Source organism: Rissa tridactyla, chromosome 10 (genome assembly GCF_028500815.1).
Source record: "Rissa tridactyla isolate bRisTri1 chromosome 10, bRisTri1.patW.cur.20221130, whole genome shotgun sequence".
NCBI lineage: Eukaryota > Metazoa > Chordata > Aves > Charadriiformes > Laridae > Rissa > Rissa tridactyla.
Genome location: NC_071475.1, coordinates 8,593,625 through 8,609,231, shown reverse-complemented (window position 1 = coordinate 8,609,231; position 15,607 = coordinate 8,593,625). Strand labels below are relative to the sequence as shown.

The 15,607-nt window shown below is 47.1% G+C and overlaps 1 protein-coding gene across 5 annotated transcripts in view; it reads left to right on the top strand.

Annotated features, from left to right (window-relative positions):
• ADAMTS9 (ADAM metallopeptidase with thrombospondin type 1 motif 9) overlaps positions 1 to 11,180 on the top strand; it is an 87,387-nt gene extending 76,207 nt beyond the window's left edge. For 4 of the 5 annotated variants that reach the window (XM_054216096.1, XM_054216095.1, XM_054216098.1 and 1 more), the window contains 8 exons: positions 1,022 to 1,154; positions 1,392 to 1,486; positions 1,646 to 1,740; positions 1,835 to 1,968; positions 3,434 to 3,525; positions 5,535 to 5,639; positions 7,838 to 7,932; positions 8,260 to 11,180. In XM_054216096.1, coding sequence (XP_054072071.1) covers positions 1,022 to 1,154; positions 1,392 to 1,486; positions 1,646 to 1,740; positions 1,835 to 1,968; positions 3,434 to 3,525; positions 5,535 to 5,639; positions 7,838 to 7,927 — 744 coding nt within the window. In that variant the 3' untranslated portion in view covers positions 7,928 to 7,932; positions 8,260 to 11,180. Of the gene's footprint in view, positions 1 to 1,021; positions 1,155 to 1,391; positions 1,487 to 1,645; positions 1,741 to 1,834; positions 1,969 to 3,433; positions 3,526 to 5,534; positions 5,640 to 7,837; positions 7,933 to 8,259 lie in introns of those variants that run through there. The other variant, XR_008468683.1, reaches the window with a different exon arrangement.
• The last annotated feature ends 4,427 nt before the right edge of the window (positions 11,181 to 15,607 follow it).

The window sequence follows — 15,607 nt, the reverse complement described above, 5'->3', positions numbered from 1 at the left end:
CCTTTCTCCTCGCTTAGGGCTGCTGAATCTCCCAGTGACTACAAAGTGCCATGACCCTTCTCGTGTCTGATTTTCAAAGGGATTTAATGTAAGATAATGTAAAATACCATCACCTTTGATGGACACGGAGAGTCCTCCTCAGCTCCTTAGTTAAGTTTTATGGATTTGGACCAGATACAGCGTAAACACCGAGTTGCAAATACCATGAGCTGTTGAAGACCATCTCCTTCATGGTGCACTCCTTTACACTAAGCATTTCTAAACAGATGAGCATCCTCATTTCCTTAGCAGCCTAACCTGGTACCTGTAGAAAGAGTACCACTTGAGAACGGGTTTTCGGTTCTCAAGTACTGAAAGAACAAGTTGCAGAGGGGGAACAAGATGCTCCCACCTCCCCTTGCCCATGCTCAGCAGCAGCAAGCCCGGATGAGCTGCTGCTCAGTAGCTCCAGTAACTTGTGCAATTTCATCCTTAAGATTGACCTTGATTTAGGCTGTTTGAGTATTACCCAGTGTTTGCACAGATATAGCCATTTTTCCAGAGGGTGAGGGCAGCAAGGGTTCGGAGACTTTGGTTTGGTGCAATTTGGATAGAAAACAACAACCCATGTCATGTTTGTTCAGAGGACCCTGTCAGTGACCCAAGCAATGTCTCCAAGCCACCAGAAGAGGACTTCTACTATTCAGGCATTCTGGTGAACATTTCTCTCTTCCTAGTGTGAAAAATAAACAATTTTACGTGTGCGCGTGGTTCATCTTAACCAATAGTGCCTTATCCTGTAAAGTGTTTCAGTGCTAAGCGAAGTTCTGTACTCTTCTTGAAATAGTGGTGATGATAATAATGAAGTGGTTAATAATCAAAGGGATTATTTGTTTGATTAAAATGACGCCTGCGTTTGAACACTTTGCAGGATTGAGGCCTTTGCTGCTGTCTCTTGATAGGAGGGAAATGGGCTGCCTCTGGTCCCCTGGAGCCCAGAAACCCTTGGGGTAAAATACAAATCTCTGCTTCTGTCTTGCAGTGCTCCGTCACCTGTGGAGTTGGAGTCATGCACCGGTCGGTGCAGTGTTTGACGAACAATGACCAGGTCAGCAGCTTGTGCCATGCGGATCTGAAGCCCGAAGAGAGGAGGGCATGCCACAACGTCCATGACTGTAAGTCTGCAGATATGCGCCTCCCATTGCCTTTCTCGTGGCTTCAGCATCTATTCCCATCAAAATCCTAGAGATGTGCAGTAGTTCCAAGCATTCGGAGCCATCCAACTGAGCACTAAGGCACTTCAGAGACACCTCTTAAAAATAAACAAGGTGTTTTGATGCTTTAGATGCTTCACAGAAGAAATTTTTGATGTACATTGCTCAGTGACTACAAGTATTTCTGTTTTGTTTCAGGCGAGTTACCGAGGAGTTGCAAAGACGTTAAAAATCTCAAAGGTGTCGCTGAAGATGGAGAATATTTCCTTCAAGTCAAAGGAAAGACGTTAAAGGTGCATTTCAGCAACAGACTGATGGTTAATGCATTTCCCAAAGGTGCAAGAGGACGCTGCGTGTGCTCTTCGCTTCCACTTGTGCATTTTCTGCCTTTGGTTTTCTCGGCCATCCCTTTGCCCGTGATACCTGACAAAATTCTGGGTTCTCTCTCTCAGGTGTATTGCTCTGGGATGCAGACTGACAGCCCAAAGGAGTATGTGACCCTTGTAAATGGGGATGCAGAGAATTTTTCGGAAGTGTATGGATACAGGTAAGAAATCCCTTAATCCTGAGCTTCGCAATATTTTTGTTTTCCACGGCAATATTTTCCAGTCATGAGTAGAAAGGGTTTTCTTTTGATTTAGATTGCATAACCCGACTGAATGTCCGTATAACGGGAGCAGACGAGAAGACTGCCAGTGTAGGAAAGATTACACAGCAGCTGGGTTTTCCACCTTCAGCAAAGTAAGGCTGGACCTGAACACTATGCAAATAATAAGTGAGTAAAAACAGGGCCTTGCCATTAAAAAAAAATATGTTTATTTTACACAAATATAGCTGTAACTACAAGCAAGTAGTAGTACTCTAGTGAGCAATATTCCTGTTAAAGGCTGCTTTACACTTAGAGACTGCAACTTGAGTACATGAGAGATGCTCGTGCTGTTTCTCTGTAAGACGGGAAAATATTAAGATAGTCGCTGGTGCATCTGCTATGCAGAATGAAAATGTGCGTGCTCCCGGCAGGCCAGCGTATTTTTTGAAGGATTTTATTTCATTTGATCTCCTATTTGCAGACTGGACTCAGACAGAAAGCTTAACCAGGGAGGAGCTGGACCAGTGCAGGGTCTCCGGTGGGGTCAGGGATGCTGATTCCTTAGGGTGGGGGTGGAGGTGGCTCTTTGCAGAGCCAGGCCATGGGGAAATAACTTGTGTGGAGAGTGATGGAGCTGGGGCCATGGATTTGCGGGGAGGAGGGGACTGTAGCTGTGCAGTATAAGTGATACCCTGTCTCTCTTTTCATCCGTGGGACCTGGGAGCCATCCCGCTGCCAGAAAGCCCACAGCATCCCATAAGGTTACGGTTTCGGTCCCCTCAACCCCAGGGATGCTATCAGTTTCTGGCAAATGTTTTAAAAATACAACATATTGTTGGGGGTTCATACAGTAAAACAGCAGAGATTTTTTTAGCAAATCAAAATCCTTCCTTGTAAAATGACACTTTATCTGATAGGGGGTTTTTATCACTTAATTTTCAAGCCATGATTCCTCCCAGTCTATCAATCTGTAAAAAGCTACTAATAGTCTGTAAAAGCTCCTAGGTAAAGATCTCAAAGGAACCGCTCTCGGGGGAATTTGATACCAGCTCCCTTTGAATTTCAAAAGGAGCTGGGCACCTACCTCTGTCAGGCAGGAGCTATCTCACATCCCCATCTAAATGAGTCTGGGTTACTTCAGATCCTTCCAGAGCAAAATATCCCAATTCCCTTTGAAACCCCGACCCCTGGGCTGGGCAGCCAGGACAGCACAGAGATGGCTGTTTGCCTTTTTTTTTTTTTTAAATTGGGATTTAGGAGGTCCCATGGCCTTCTTGAAAGTGGGGCATTTTCTGATAGAGAAATAAAACCCAAGTCATGGGTTCAAGTTTGGCTGTTATTTATACCTAGGTCCTAAATCACCAACGTACTAAAACCGAGCTGTAAGCGTGGAGCGTGTGAGCTGTTAAATTCTGGCTCCAGCCAGAAAGCTGGAACACTGTTAAATTCAGTGCTCACATACCGGGAGCCACATGTGGGATGAATTGGGGATTTAGTATTAAAAATCCAACAGATGAGGTCTTGACTTTCGAGATTAATGCTTGAAACCAGCTTTAGTGAATTTAAACATTAGCGAAGAGCATGTTTACATTTATTTTGTCTGTCTCCCTCCATCTTTCTTTCCGTGTTATTCACCAACTGTTCTCCACAGCGACCGATTTACAGTTCGCACGGACGCATGATGGACGACCTGTTCCTTTTGCCACTGCTGGGGACTGCTACAGTGCAGCCAAATGCCCACAGGTATTTGACAATAGCATTTCAGAGGAATTGGTGCCATTTGTTATGTCCAGGCCCTCTATTAATTACTGCTGATCACGTCAGCCCAACTCCAGTGAGTGTCACATTCTCATCTCAGTGGTCGGAAACTTTTCCTTTTGTCCATGCAGAAAGCACTCTCCGTTTTCCATATGGGAAAACGCCAGGTTATTATCGGACCAGTGTTGGGACTGACTAAGGGACACTCCCCAGGGCCTCAGACAGTCGGCAGTAAAGGAGAAAAGGAAGAAGAAATAAGCTGTGGGAGAAGGGCTGGATTTTGCACGCGTAGTTGAAGGTAGGGGGATCAGTCCATGGCAGGGCTTGGTGGAAGTGCTGGGCATGGAGAGCAGTAGTGGGTCAGGCCATCGGGATGCCCTGGGACCCTGCCTCTGTGCTCCACAGTCTTATATTCGCTGAAACAGGGGTGCAAGAAGATGGGTGAGATAACCCTTCTGGGTGGAGAAGGCAGCAGACAGACAGCAGGACTCCTGCCAAGCCAGCTCCAGGGGGGAGATTCCCAAGAAGGAGGCAGGAGAGCCTTTGCAGGGCAGGGACAGGTTGGGTTTCTGCTACTGGACCGATGGAGCCCAGCAATCAGAGACCACCATGGTACCTGCCAGCTGCTGCCCCACCATCCCCATGCCCTGCTGCTTATTTTCATGGCAGCCCAGTGGGACCACCACTCGCTCCACTTTGGGGCTGGGAAAAAGGTGATGAAACAAAGACAGTGCCTTTGGGCATCAGGGCAAATCCAGGCTGTCCCAGCACCGCGATGTGCCCAGCCATGAAAGCACAGAGCTGGGCACAGGCTAAGTCCCATCTTCAGTAGGTTTGGGAGGCGATGCAGGACATCTAGCCCAGTTGCTTGGAAGAAATATGCTTTCTTGAAAGTCTTTAGGAGACTAATTAACACTGTCCTACAGGTGGCTTGCTCTATAACCCCAGCACACCTAGTTTTTTGTGGAGATGGGGGACGACAAATGTTGTGTTTGGATAGTCCAAGGTATTGGGGGGACCTTACTCACAAAGAGCTGCAGCAACAGACGGCAGAGGCCAAATGGCTCCATCTCTTCCCTCCCTACTTTTGGAGCTGACGCTTTTCCACACAGCTCAGCAGCTTAGGGATTGACTTCTTACCTCGGGAAGGCTCATGAATGTTAATATCCATCCACCTGACCCGGACAGTTTGCTCCTTGCAGAAAATCAACGTTCCCAAGGCAGCAAGTGCAGGGAGCAAAGCTAACAGCCATCTGGTAGCGCACGACCGTGCTGGGCTGCGGGTCAGCCTGGGGATGTGGCCGAAGGATCCCTCCCTTGGGTCCACAAACAGGCAGGGCTGGGGTCTGCCGTGGGGGTAAGAGGAAGGCTGGAGGCATTCCCGTTGGATGCAGACCTAGCCCTTAATTTTCCGTCCATTTTGTGCATTTGGAGACAGGTTGGAATGAAGTGAAGAACGTTTTTAAGAAATAAACAAATGAAAGAGTTTTGATTTTACTGAAGTCTGAGGGAAAAAGAGAGAAAAAAAAAAAAAACAAAAAAAACCAAAACAAAGCCCAGTGGAAAATAAGGAAAACAAGGAGAAGTGTGCCCTCTCCAGTTGAGGAGGGAGCAGTGAGAGCCGCTGCGGCGCGTCCCTGGGGTACCTTTCCCATCAGCTGCTGGAGCACGTCAGGCTCCGCAGTTTGCCATGGGAAAGCCAAGAATGCCCTCAGCTGGCAAACCGCGAAAAAGCAGTGTAAAACCGAGAAAAAAAAAAAAAAAGCAGTGTAAAACTGAGAAAAAGCAGTGAAAACCCAAGATAAAGCCCCTCCTTCTCTGCAGCCACCAACGAGAAGGAAATTCCTAACCCGAGCCATGCTGTGATTTGTACAGTATGTGCTAATCATTATCAGAGCAATGGAAAAAATGGAAAACGTTGCCGGCAAGAAAAGTGACACGGTGGCAAAAGCACAGTATTTTGGGGTAACCAGGCTCGTCTGCTTGTTTTTTAGGGTCGCTTCAGCATAGACCTTTACGGGACAGGCCTGTCCTTAACGGGAACGGCAAAGTGGCTCTCGCAAGGGAATTACGCAGTGTCGGAAATTCAAAAATCCCCAGTAAGTTGTAATTTTAATTATGATTATACTTGCTCATGAGAACTTTCTAATTGTTGTCTTCCATGGCAACATCTTCCAAGTAGAGATGAAGAAAAATCTAACATCTGACATCAGAAATGAAGTGTTGCCTGTAACTGTATGGGGGGGGGGCCTATCAGGTTTAACTTGATTTAAGTTATTGCAATTAATTAGTGAGCCTGCTTAACCGTGAAGCTGAAAATGCTGCATGCTGTGGGGCAGACATATCCTTAATTAGTTGTCTGAGGAGTCCGGCAGGGAACTGGATCACAGGCAGGCAGGACCGGGATGCGTGGGGTCAGGGCTGCAGGGCAGGGCTGGACCTGCCAGAGAGGGTCCAGGTGCCAGGCAAGTGTGCCCTGAGTAGGAGCTGGTCCTAAAATGTGGCTGATATAGTGTGGTGGATGTGGACCTTCCCAATGGGCTGGGAGAGCCCAATCTCTTTGGGAGAGACCCGAGTAACCCGAGCTCCGGGGATCGCTTTTTTGGCTGTTACTTCATGTGAGTCATCTTGATTGTCCCTGTTAAAACTCTCCTAAGGAGGTCACAGTAATCATCTAACAAAAAGCAATTTGCAAAATGTCCTCTTCCATACTGCTATAGGTCTCCCTGGCTCTGGGGACCCCCTTGAGCCCACAAGCCTCATCAGTGCTGGGGCTCTTAAGGGAAAATTAAATGCTACTGGTCCGACCATGCTGCAGCAAAGCATCCTCCAGCATCCTATTCTGAGGACCAGCACAGCCCCTGTATGTTAGTGCTGGCAGGTGCTTTGCTATTCTTCTCCCCTTCCGAAAGGAGAAGCCCAGGCAGCCGACTTTAGGGTTGTGGAGAGCAGACACCATCACAGCTGGCAGAATTAAACTTTAAGGGACAAGGGGTCTGAGACAGCTCTTACCTCCATCACCCGGTGGCATCTGTCACGTGCTGTTCCAAGGGTGTAATTGCCCACAGGAGCAGAAGACAGAAGGGCATAGTGAGAAGAGATGATGGCAGCCTGCTGCAATCACAGATCAATAGTGTCAAGGGCAGGAGGGAGCTCGTTTAAAAATAAATGCTTGGTTCAAGCTTGTCCTGCACTTAAGTCCAGTTTTCTGGTAACTGAGGGTTGAATTCCCCTCAAGGACTGTCTGTCCATTGTAGTGACCAAAGGAGAAAGACTCGGCAGAGGTGGGTAAGGAAGGCCAGATGGATGAATCTCCTAATTCCAGACTGGAGTTGCACCACACTTGCTGGGCTCTCCTGGTGACCAGGCCAACCCCAGGACCACTCCGCATCTCCTTTTGTCTCTTCTGGCTGTGGAAATGCAGAGCTGAGAGGGGACGCCACTTTAGCAAGTCATAGAATCATAGAATGTGTTGGGTTGGAAGGGACCTTTAAAGGCCATTCAGTCCAACCCCCCCGCAGTAAGCAGGGACATCTTCAACTAGATCAGGTTGCTCAGAGCCTCATCAAGCCTGGCCTTGAATGTCTCCAGGGATGGGGCCTCCACCACCTCTCTGGGCAACCTGGGCCAGTGTCTCACCACCCTCAGTGGAAAGAACTTCTTCCTAATGTCTAATCTAAACCTGCCCTGCTCTAGTTGAAAACCATTGCCCCTTCAGGTACTGGAAGGCCGCTATAGGGTCTCCCTGGAGCCTTCTCTTCTCCAGGCTGAACATCCCCAACTCTCTCCACCTTTTTCCTTCTTGTCTTGGATCTGGACCCACTCCAGGCCTTTCCCTTCCAAAGGGATGTTTCTTGGTACGGCCTAAAATTTTCCTTGTGCCCTTCACATGCTCAGGCACAACCAGGGAGCTGTTATTGTCTAGATGGGGTTTTGCTCTTGCATGAGCCAAGTTTTACGCTCATTACAGTTATTCACTGTGGGGCACACTGGAGAAAGCAGATACCCTTGAGATACCCCTCCAAATGGCCTTCTCCTTGGGCATCTCTCAATGTAATAAATCAAAACTACCCTTTCTTATTTGTGTTCACCATTTGACCTGGTAGCACTAAAGGGAATTACATTTGCATACATTTAAATATAATGGTGATTTTGTAGATTGATTTAGGCATAATTTATTTTCCTTCCAAGACATTTTCTATTAAAAACCCTGTCTAGAAGATCCCAGATCTGGCCCTTTCACAGCGTAGAGTTCCTGAGCCCTGACATGAGGTGTTATCTCTGATTTTGCCTGCAGGATGGTACCAAAGTAGTAGGAAAATGCGGCGGTTACTGTGGGAAGTGTACTCCATCGTCTGGAACGGGCCTCGATGTTCAGGTGTTATAGTGATGGTGAGTTCCCAGCTGCTTCTGCACGAAGGGAAATCTTCCCAAAAAACGTCCTGAAGGAGCAGATCAGGCCACGCTTGCAAAAGCACTTGTGCGTTGAGTGCGTCGGTGACAGCCACCCACCCCACACGGCGTCCGGGGAGCGATGGCATCCCGGGCTCCCAGTCCTCACTTCCCCCAGTAACACCAGTAACCCAGTATAACGCTGTCAACTGGAAACACACTCCCCACACGCTTTGGCTCCTCTCTTGTGCCGATCTCTCTGGTTACAGGCTTCAGAGGCCAAGACGATGATCTGACTCTAACGGGCACCTTGTCTGTATGTCCCAGGTTCTCCGAGAGCGGCCAGCGGAGAGGAGACGGATGAAGGATAGCGATGCAATACCTCTGCCTTCCACTTTTTTTAATCTGTTTATGTGTGTATATAGATCGCATATTCTTAATGTACAGTATATTTATGTTTGGAATTATTTATTTTGATTTAATATTTTTGTACGTAAAATCATTATATTAAGGCTGCTTTTACTATTTTTATTTTTTATTGTTAAATCCTGCAGTCAAACCACTGCATTTTTGTGTACTCTACATTATATGTAGCATTATGACAAGTGATACTTTATTGTCACTGTATTCAGTTGTTTACTTTCAATCAGTAATTTTCCTTCAGTTATGGGCTGCTTTGGCCCTCTACGGTGCTACACAATCTGCATAGGGGTATTTTTGGCATTTCAATCTGTCTTTATGTAAGGAAAATAGACAAGATGTGCTTAAATTTTATTTTAGGGATTAGGCCGACAGCACTCAAGGAAAACATGACAATGAATACAGTGCTAGTTGCATTAGCAATCTTTATCTTTTAGGTATGTTTTGAATTTCACATGACCTCTGTGGCCAGTGCTAAAAGCACTGGTTTGGTGCTAACGTGATATTTATTAATGCTCTGTAGTTTTAGTCAACCCAGTGCCTTTATCAGTGAAAAAGGGAAGAAAGCAGAAAAAAAAAAAAAATGGTCAGGCAATTCAAATCAATTAAGATTTATCCCAGGTTTAGGCAAATTCCTGCAGATGGATCTTCAGCTTGAGCCCCTTATTTTTGTAGGGCTCTGAAGAGAACTTGCTTTTTAAAAAAAAAGCACGTATTTGTCTCCTGATTGCATGTGCCACTGTGCTTCCTGGCTCCATCTGGAAGCGGGGTATTAACTCATCCCAGACAGGCTGATCAGGCCATATGTTTCCCTGGGCTGTGTGCTGAGAAACGCTGCCGTTTCTTACGGCCGGCACCGCAGAACCCCCGCGGGAAGCCTGAAGCATCCCTGCCGTGTTATCTCTGTGTTATCCCTGCCGGTGAGGACCGCGGGGGCTGCGGCAGGGGATGGATGGGGACAGCACGCCCAGCCAAGCCGCCCCTTCCTCTTGGCTGGGGACCCCATTGCGGACACCTGCAGCGTTTCCCCGGCTTCCTACTCGCTCGCAGACCATCTGCAAAGGGAGGCTTCAGCGCCGGCTCCGCCTGGTTTCAACAGGATCACTCTGTACTTAGAGATAACTCTGCCCCCCCCCCCCCCCCTTCAAAAACAGGCTGCTTTACGCCTACTTCTGTGTTGCTTCGGATCTTCCTGGTAAGGCATCTGCGCTCCTTGCCTATCCGCCATCCCGTGTACAACCAGCTTTGGCTTTTTATATATATATATATATATATATATATATATATATATATATATATATATAAAAACTAAGGAGACATCTCCCATAGGCGCCGAAGGCGGCTGTGCGATGGCTCCCCCCTGTACATAGCCCGCCACTTGTGCCGCGCCACGGCTTCGCAGAGCTTCGTAGCACGTTTGAACGGGGGTGATGTGACCAGATTATTTTTGTAGTCTATGACTATGTCCCTTATCTCTTTCTCCACAATTTTACTTAGCAATAGGAAGATGCTGCCCTTTCGCCTTACGTATCGGGGCAGCCAGGAGCACAAAGTACAAGGAAAGGAAGCTTTTCAGCACAAAATTGCCAGCAGTTTGGAAAACTAAAGAGATTTGTCTGCTACTTCAGATAAGTCTTGCAGTTTTGGGTGCCAACAGTTAACAAACGCAACCTCAGGATCTGGTGCGAGTCTTTTGCAGAGCTCCCCAAGGGATGTGTCATCAGTCTGTTACAAAACAGTCGGATCGATAGTGATAAACGATCCGATCCCTGGATTCATCACCTGTGTGTGTGCGCCGGGCTGTGTTCGGCGTTCAGAGCGACACCTGTCTGCCTGAACAGCCAGGGGTCGGTGCGTTCACATCAGCCGGGAGATGTCTGGCAGGCGAGCAGGGCTCCTTACAGCCCGGCAGCTCGAGAACCGGTGCTCGACACTTCTTCGGTGTGTGCCTCTGCTGCTCTTATTAACATTCCGACGTAGAGGAAAGAGTGAGACTCTTGCCCATCATTTGGGTTTTTTGGCTTAATAGCACGTAAGTAGAGAGGATCATATCTTAGACTATTTTTGTGTCTATGCATACCAGTAGTAAATTCTACCGTTCTGAGCAAAATGCCAAAAATACCATTTCACAGGTGAAAGAAAAGAAAAAGGGAAAAGGGAAAGGGGAAAAGGGAAAGAGAAAGAGGAAAAAGGGAAAGGGGAAAGGAGTAGTAATGGAACAGTGATTTTTTTTTTTTTTTTAATGATAATTGCTTATGTATAACTTCTGTAGGGGAAAAGGGAAAATTGCACTATGAAGTTTAGAAAGAAACAGTGGTGCTTAGAAAGTACAGGCTTATTATATTTTCTCTAATGAAGTGAATGGCTATTTATAAAAAGAAATATTATTTTGACCTGTACGCGTTCATTTCTACAATATAGTTTCATAGCAGCTATTAACAGAGCAAGAGAAACCTAAAAAAAATATTAAAGAAACTATAAGGGAAAAAAAAATGATAGAGCACTGATCCTGTGGTTCATTAGTGGTCTTCATTAAATAGGAACAGACTTTGAGGACCAGAGACATTAGGCATTTCTTGTTCAGGAAACAACTCTGGGTTCTGTATATCAATGCCATTATTTTTCTACAAACTGGGGGTTTTTTTGCAAGCACTTTCCTGTACAGTGTTTCTTTTCTTTCTGCTTATACTCAAAAGGAAATGAAAAGACCCGTAAGACATGTCTTGTATGGTCTTTCTGCATTTGCCATCGTATTTCAATACCTGTGTGCTATTATAGAGGCAAAATACTTTGTACACAAGGGAATAATACATTGAATGGTAAACATGCCTTTCTGTGCTGGTCTTTATTTCCAAGCGTTGGGTTCCTTGTTTGATTGTCCCATGCAAAAGGAAGGAGGGAAGGCAATAATGTTGGTTATATGGAGCCCTGCCCCGAGTCCATGTTGGAGTCTGTGGACCAGGGACCATCTTGGAGAATGGCCGTGGCACAACTCGTGTCCTGCCAGTCGGATGGGCTGATGCCCCCGCCAGTTTCTGTCCGGGAGAGGAGTGCCCCGAGGTACAAAACATACCCGAGCACATCTCGGAGGTGCCCCGTGCGCTACTCGGATGCCATCCATGCACCGGGGACATCCCTTGCCATGGGATGATAAGGGAGCCAAACAGTTCATTTTGCGAATGTTCTTGAAGGATGAGCAGGCATGCTGGACCTGCTCCACACAGCTAGCAGTGCTATTTAAAAAAAATCTAAAAAAAAAAAAAACAAAAAAAAAACCCCAAACCAAACTTTTCTAAGTTTGAAAAAATAGTATGAAATATACAAGAAAATTCAGGTATAAGAAATCTGGGTTAAAAGGAAGCAAACGTGGGGACCGGCTCCCAGGAGGGCAACCAAGTGACAAACTGCAGCCAGAGTCTTGCATCGCCCCTGCCCCAGAAGCAGCAGGTAAGAGTGAAGAAGTTGCATTTTTCTGTCCTCCTTCGTATGTTCTATGTTCCTCTCGCTTCATCTCAGAAAATGCAGCAGATCTCTTAGTGCTGGCAGCTCCAGCCTTTTTCATCTTCTATGTTTTTAAGCCAAAAGGAGAGAGGATACCTTTCTCATGCTGTCTGAAACAGTCAGATGCAGAATACGGAACGTGCAGTATTTCAAATGCTTAATTCTTAGTTTAAATGACCACTTTCTTAAAGATGTCTGTCTTTTCTATCATTTATCCTTAATAAATTATTACAAAGACATTAAACGTGGGCTGCTGTGGAATTAAGGCAACAGGGGGTCTGAGCACAGCCCCTGAATCATATTTAACCTTCCAGCCCTGTATAATGAAAGGGTCATTTTAACACTTCTGATGCTTAGGTATATGAAAATTAGAGCGCTCTTCTTCCGCCTCGTTATACAGCAGATCAGGACTAATTGCTCCAGAGACAGAGGTGACTGCTTGATCTCTTCAATGTTCTCTTCTGCCCAATAATGGGCATTGTTTCCTCTATAGAAAAATAAAATGCATTTTGTTGAAGGCTCTTGCAAACTCACGTTTTAATGAGATAGTCTTAAATCACGACATTTGCTAGAAAACCTTCTTCTCCCGCACAGCCATGCTTTGAAAATCATGTTGAAAAATGGGGAGAGGCAGAAAAGACCACGGAGGGCAGTCTGGGCTTGAAAGATCAATTTCCACTGAGGCCCTTCCAGACTTGGTCTTTCCAACACAACTCCTCTTCCCAAACAGACGATTGAGGGCTGTCTTCGAGAAAGCATTTCTGCCGGGGGAGCAGCGTTGAGGCGAGACAGTTCTCCCACCTGCCAGGCAAAGGCACAGAAATTCAACCCAACCCAGGAGTCCTTTACAGTTGAAGCAGCTCAGCCTACGTGGTAAGTTCTCCCAGCGCTTGAATTCTTCAAATCGAGAACTCTTCAAATCAAGTCCTTTTACGAAATACGTTCGAGTTCACCCAGAAGTCACTAATCTTAGGAGCTGTTGGTTGTTTAGTGGGCAGGGATGAGTCCCTTTGCGGTACAAATTCCTGGAGGCAGCTCTCCAGCTTTGCATTGTGGAAGAGGAAGAGCCGATGGCCAGAAGTGGTGCCTGTCAGTCTCACTCCAGTATCTTCCAAGTATTTTTGCCTGTGCTGGAGTAATCAAGGCAATCGGAATTGTAGCTTCTTCCAGAAGCAGATTTAGTTGACAAGTTTCTGACCTCTCTTTGCAATAGCGCGATGAAGAATGCTAAGAAGTTATTTTTGGCCTTCACAGAAGAGTCTGAGTTCCCACTTCAAAGTTGGCTTAATTTTTCAGCTATTTTATATTACCAAACATAAGGCACAGTTTTTGAAAAATCAAAACGAGAAGAGAAGAGTGTTTTGACCTAACCCATATGCTTTTTATATTTTATTTCCTGGGGGTTTTTTGGTTTGTTTGTTCCAATTAAAAAAAAAAACAAAAACAAACCAACAAAAAACAATACAACAAACCAGTGAAATTTTCCATTAAATTACTTCTGCCTCTCTCTAGTTATAAATATTATTTCTGAAGTGTTTGGAGACATGATCTGTTGACTGTAAGTACAGGGAGATCTGATGTAGGTACCATTTGAAGGCGAGGGAAGGTAGAAATGCATTTCTCCTTTGTGAAGCTGATTCAGGTCCTTCAAGGCAGTGGCTGGATATGAAAGTGCAGAGGCTGAGGCCATGCACACCAATCCAGTTCCAACCTCGGTTCTGCTGGGAGTGTAAGAGCCCAAATGGTTCCCACGTTACATCTCCTTGCAGGCCCAGGCACATGCCATGCTCCTGCTCAACCTGAGCTGCCCGCAGTGATATCAACCTGCAGCTACTTCAACGTTTGTTGGCAGTCGGTGTCTCCATCTCTGAGAAGACGGCGTGAGAAGAAGAGCCAGAAGTCTGGAGTAATCCCCGAATACAAACCCCTTTGTATGTAGGGCAGAGCGTGCAGGGGGAGGCAGGGCTCTGCGTATTTTCTCCCTTAAAATCATGACTTGGCTCCATTCATACGCTTATAATTTCTTCATCCTTCTTTAATCTGTGACTACATTTCAGATGTGCAATTAAATTAATCAGGTCTTTGCTGCATTGTCCTTTACTAATCCATCCTCGCTGCCTTGATGACCTTTCTCTTTGAAGCTCCTCACCAGCCTGCCTCCTCCCCCTGCCCCCCACCCCCCCCCCCCCGCAGAAAGGAGTATATTGCTGTGAAATGCTTTAATTGCTCCCACTCACGGTAGCAGGGAAGCAGGGATGGCTCCCTGCGCACTGGGAAGAGCAAATGTGTCCAGGTGAGCCGCCGTGCAGGCAGCCCTGCACTAAAGCTCTTCCTGACCGGCAAATACGAGCCGGGGCTTATTTGCTCCCAGGCCTGTGTAACCCCCCCAGCAGGTGTGAGCGAAGCCGCTGCAGCAAAGGATGCAAGCAGGTACCAGATGCTGCCAGAGGCTGGAGCTCTGGCCTCACGCATAGCTTGGGCTCCCCAGATGAAGGTGTCTCAACTGCAGGTCCCAGATTTGAGCAGCCCCTTGGAGCAGGGGTTGGATTTGTGGCGTCGGGAGCACGCAGCCGTGCACTTGCCCCTGAGGCTGGCACCTTGCCGGAGCTTGGCGAGAACAAACACGTACCCGCTGGTGGCAATCTAGCCCCGCTTGAGAAACTGCAGCTACGGATAAAACATACCCGCATCAGCTGAACCGGCAAATAACTGAGCTCTGAAATAATAAACCGCGTATGGTGCGGGCCAGGCTGGTGGAAGGAGTGGTTCAGCAGCATTCGTGAAGGTTTGCTTCCTGGCAGTGGTAGGGAATAACACGGGGAGCCTAAGCCTTGCCCCGTGAGAGCAGAAGCCAGTGGCCTTTCTTCCCGTCCGCGCTGGGGCTCGGCTGCTGAAAGACTTTGCCATCTTCCTCTCTCCTTCACTGCTCTCTTCACAGGGGATCCCTGAGCAGACCAGGTCTCTGCAAATCCAGGTGCCTTGGAGGACAACCCACCCGCATCAGTGGTACAGCTGATCCAAGGAAACCTCATCCAAGGGCGTGACAACAGCCCGCTCTGCTGACTCTCGCTTCAGCTTCTGTCCGCATCCAGGTGGGGCAAATCATAGAACAAAATCATAGAATCATGTTTGGAAGAGACCTTTAAGATCATCAAGTCCAACCGTTAACCCAACAATACCAAGCTACCACTAAACCATGTCCCTCTGCACCATGTCTGCGTGTCTTTTAAATACCTCCAGGGATGGTGACTCAACCACTTCTCTGGGCAGCCTGTTCCAATGCTTAATAACTCTTTCAGTGAAGAATTTTTTCCTAATATCCATTCTAAACCTTCCCTGGCACAACCTGAGGCCATTTCCTCTCATCCTATCCCTTGTTACCTGGGAGAAGAGACCGACCCCCACCTCGCTACCTCCTCCTTTTGGGGAGCTGTAGAGAGCGAGAAGGTCTCCCCTCAGCCTCCTTTTCTCCAGGCTGAACACCCTCAATGTAGAGATGCTGTCCTTCAGATACATTTTTTTTAGAGATGTTCCTAAGTTCAGCTCACTGAATTGAACAAAGTGGGGCGTCTTCAAGCCCTTCCAACAGCTCCTCTCAACACCTACAGCTTCATCCCGCTCCAGGTGGACAAGGCAGCGGCTGTGCCTTGCGCTGGTGAGTAGCTCACCTGGAATAACCCCTGGGAGCTGCCCGCCCCGGGAGAGGCTGCCTTCCTTAGGTGCCCGAGATAAGCTGATAATATCCCTCTCTTCA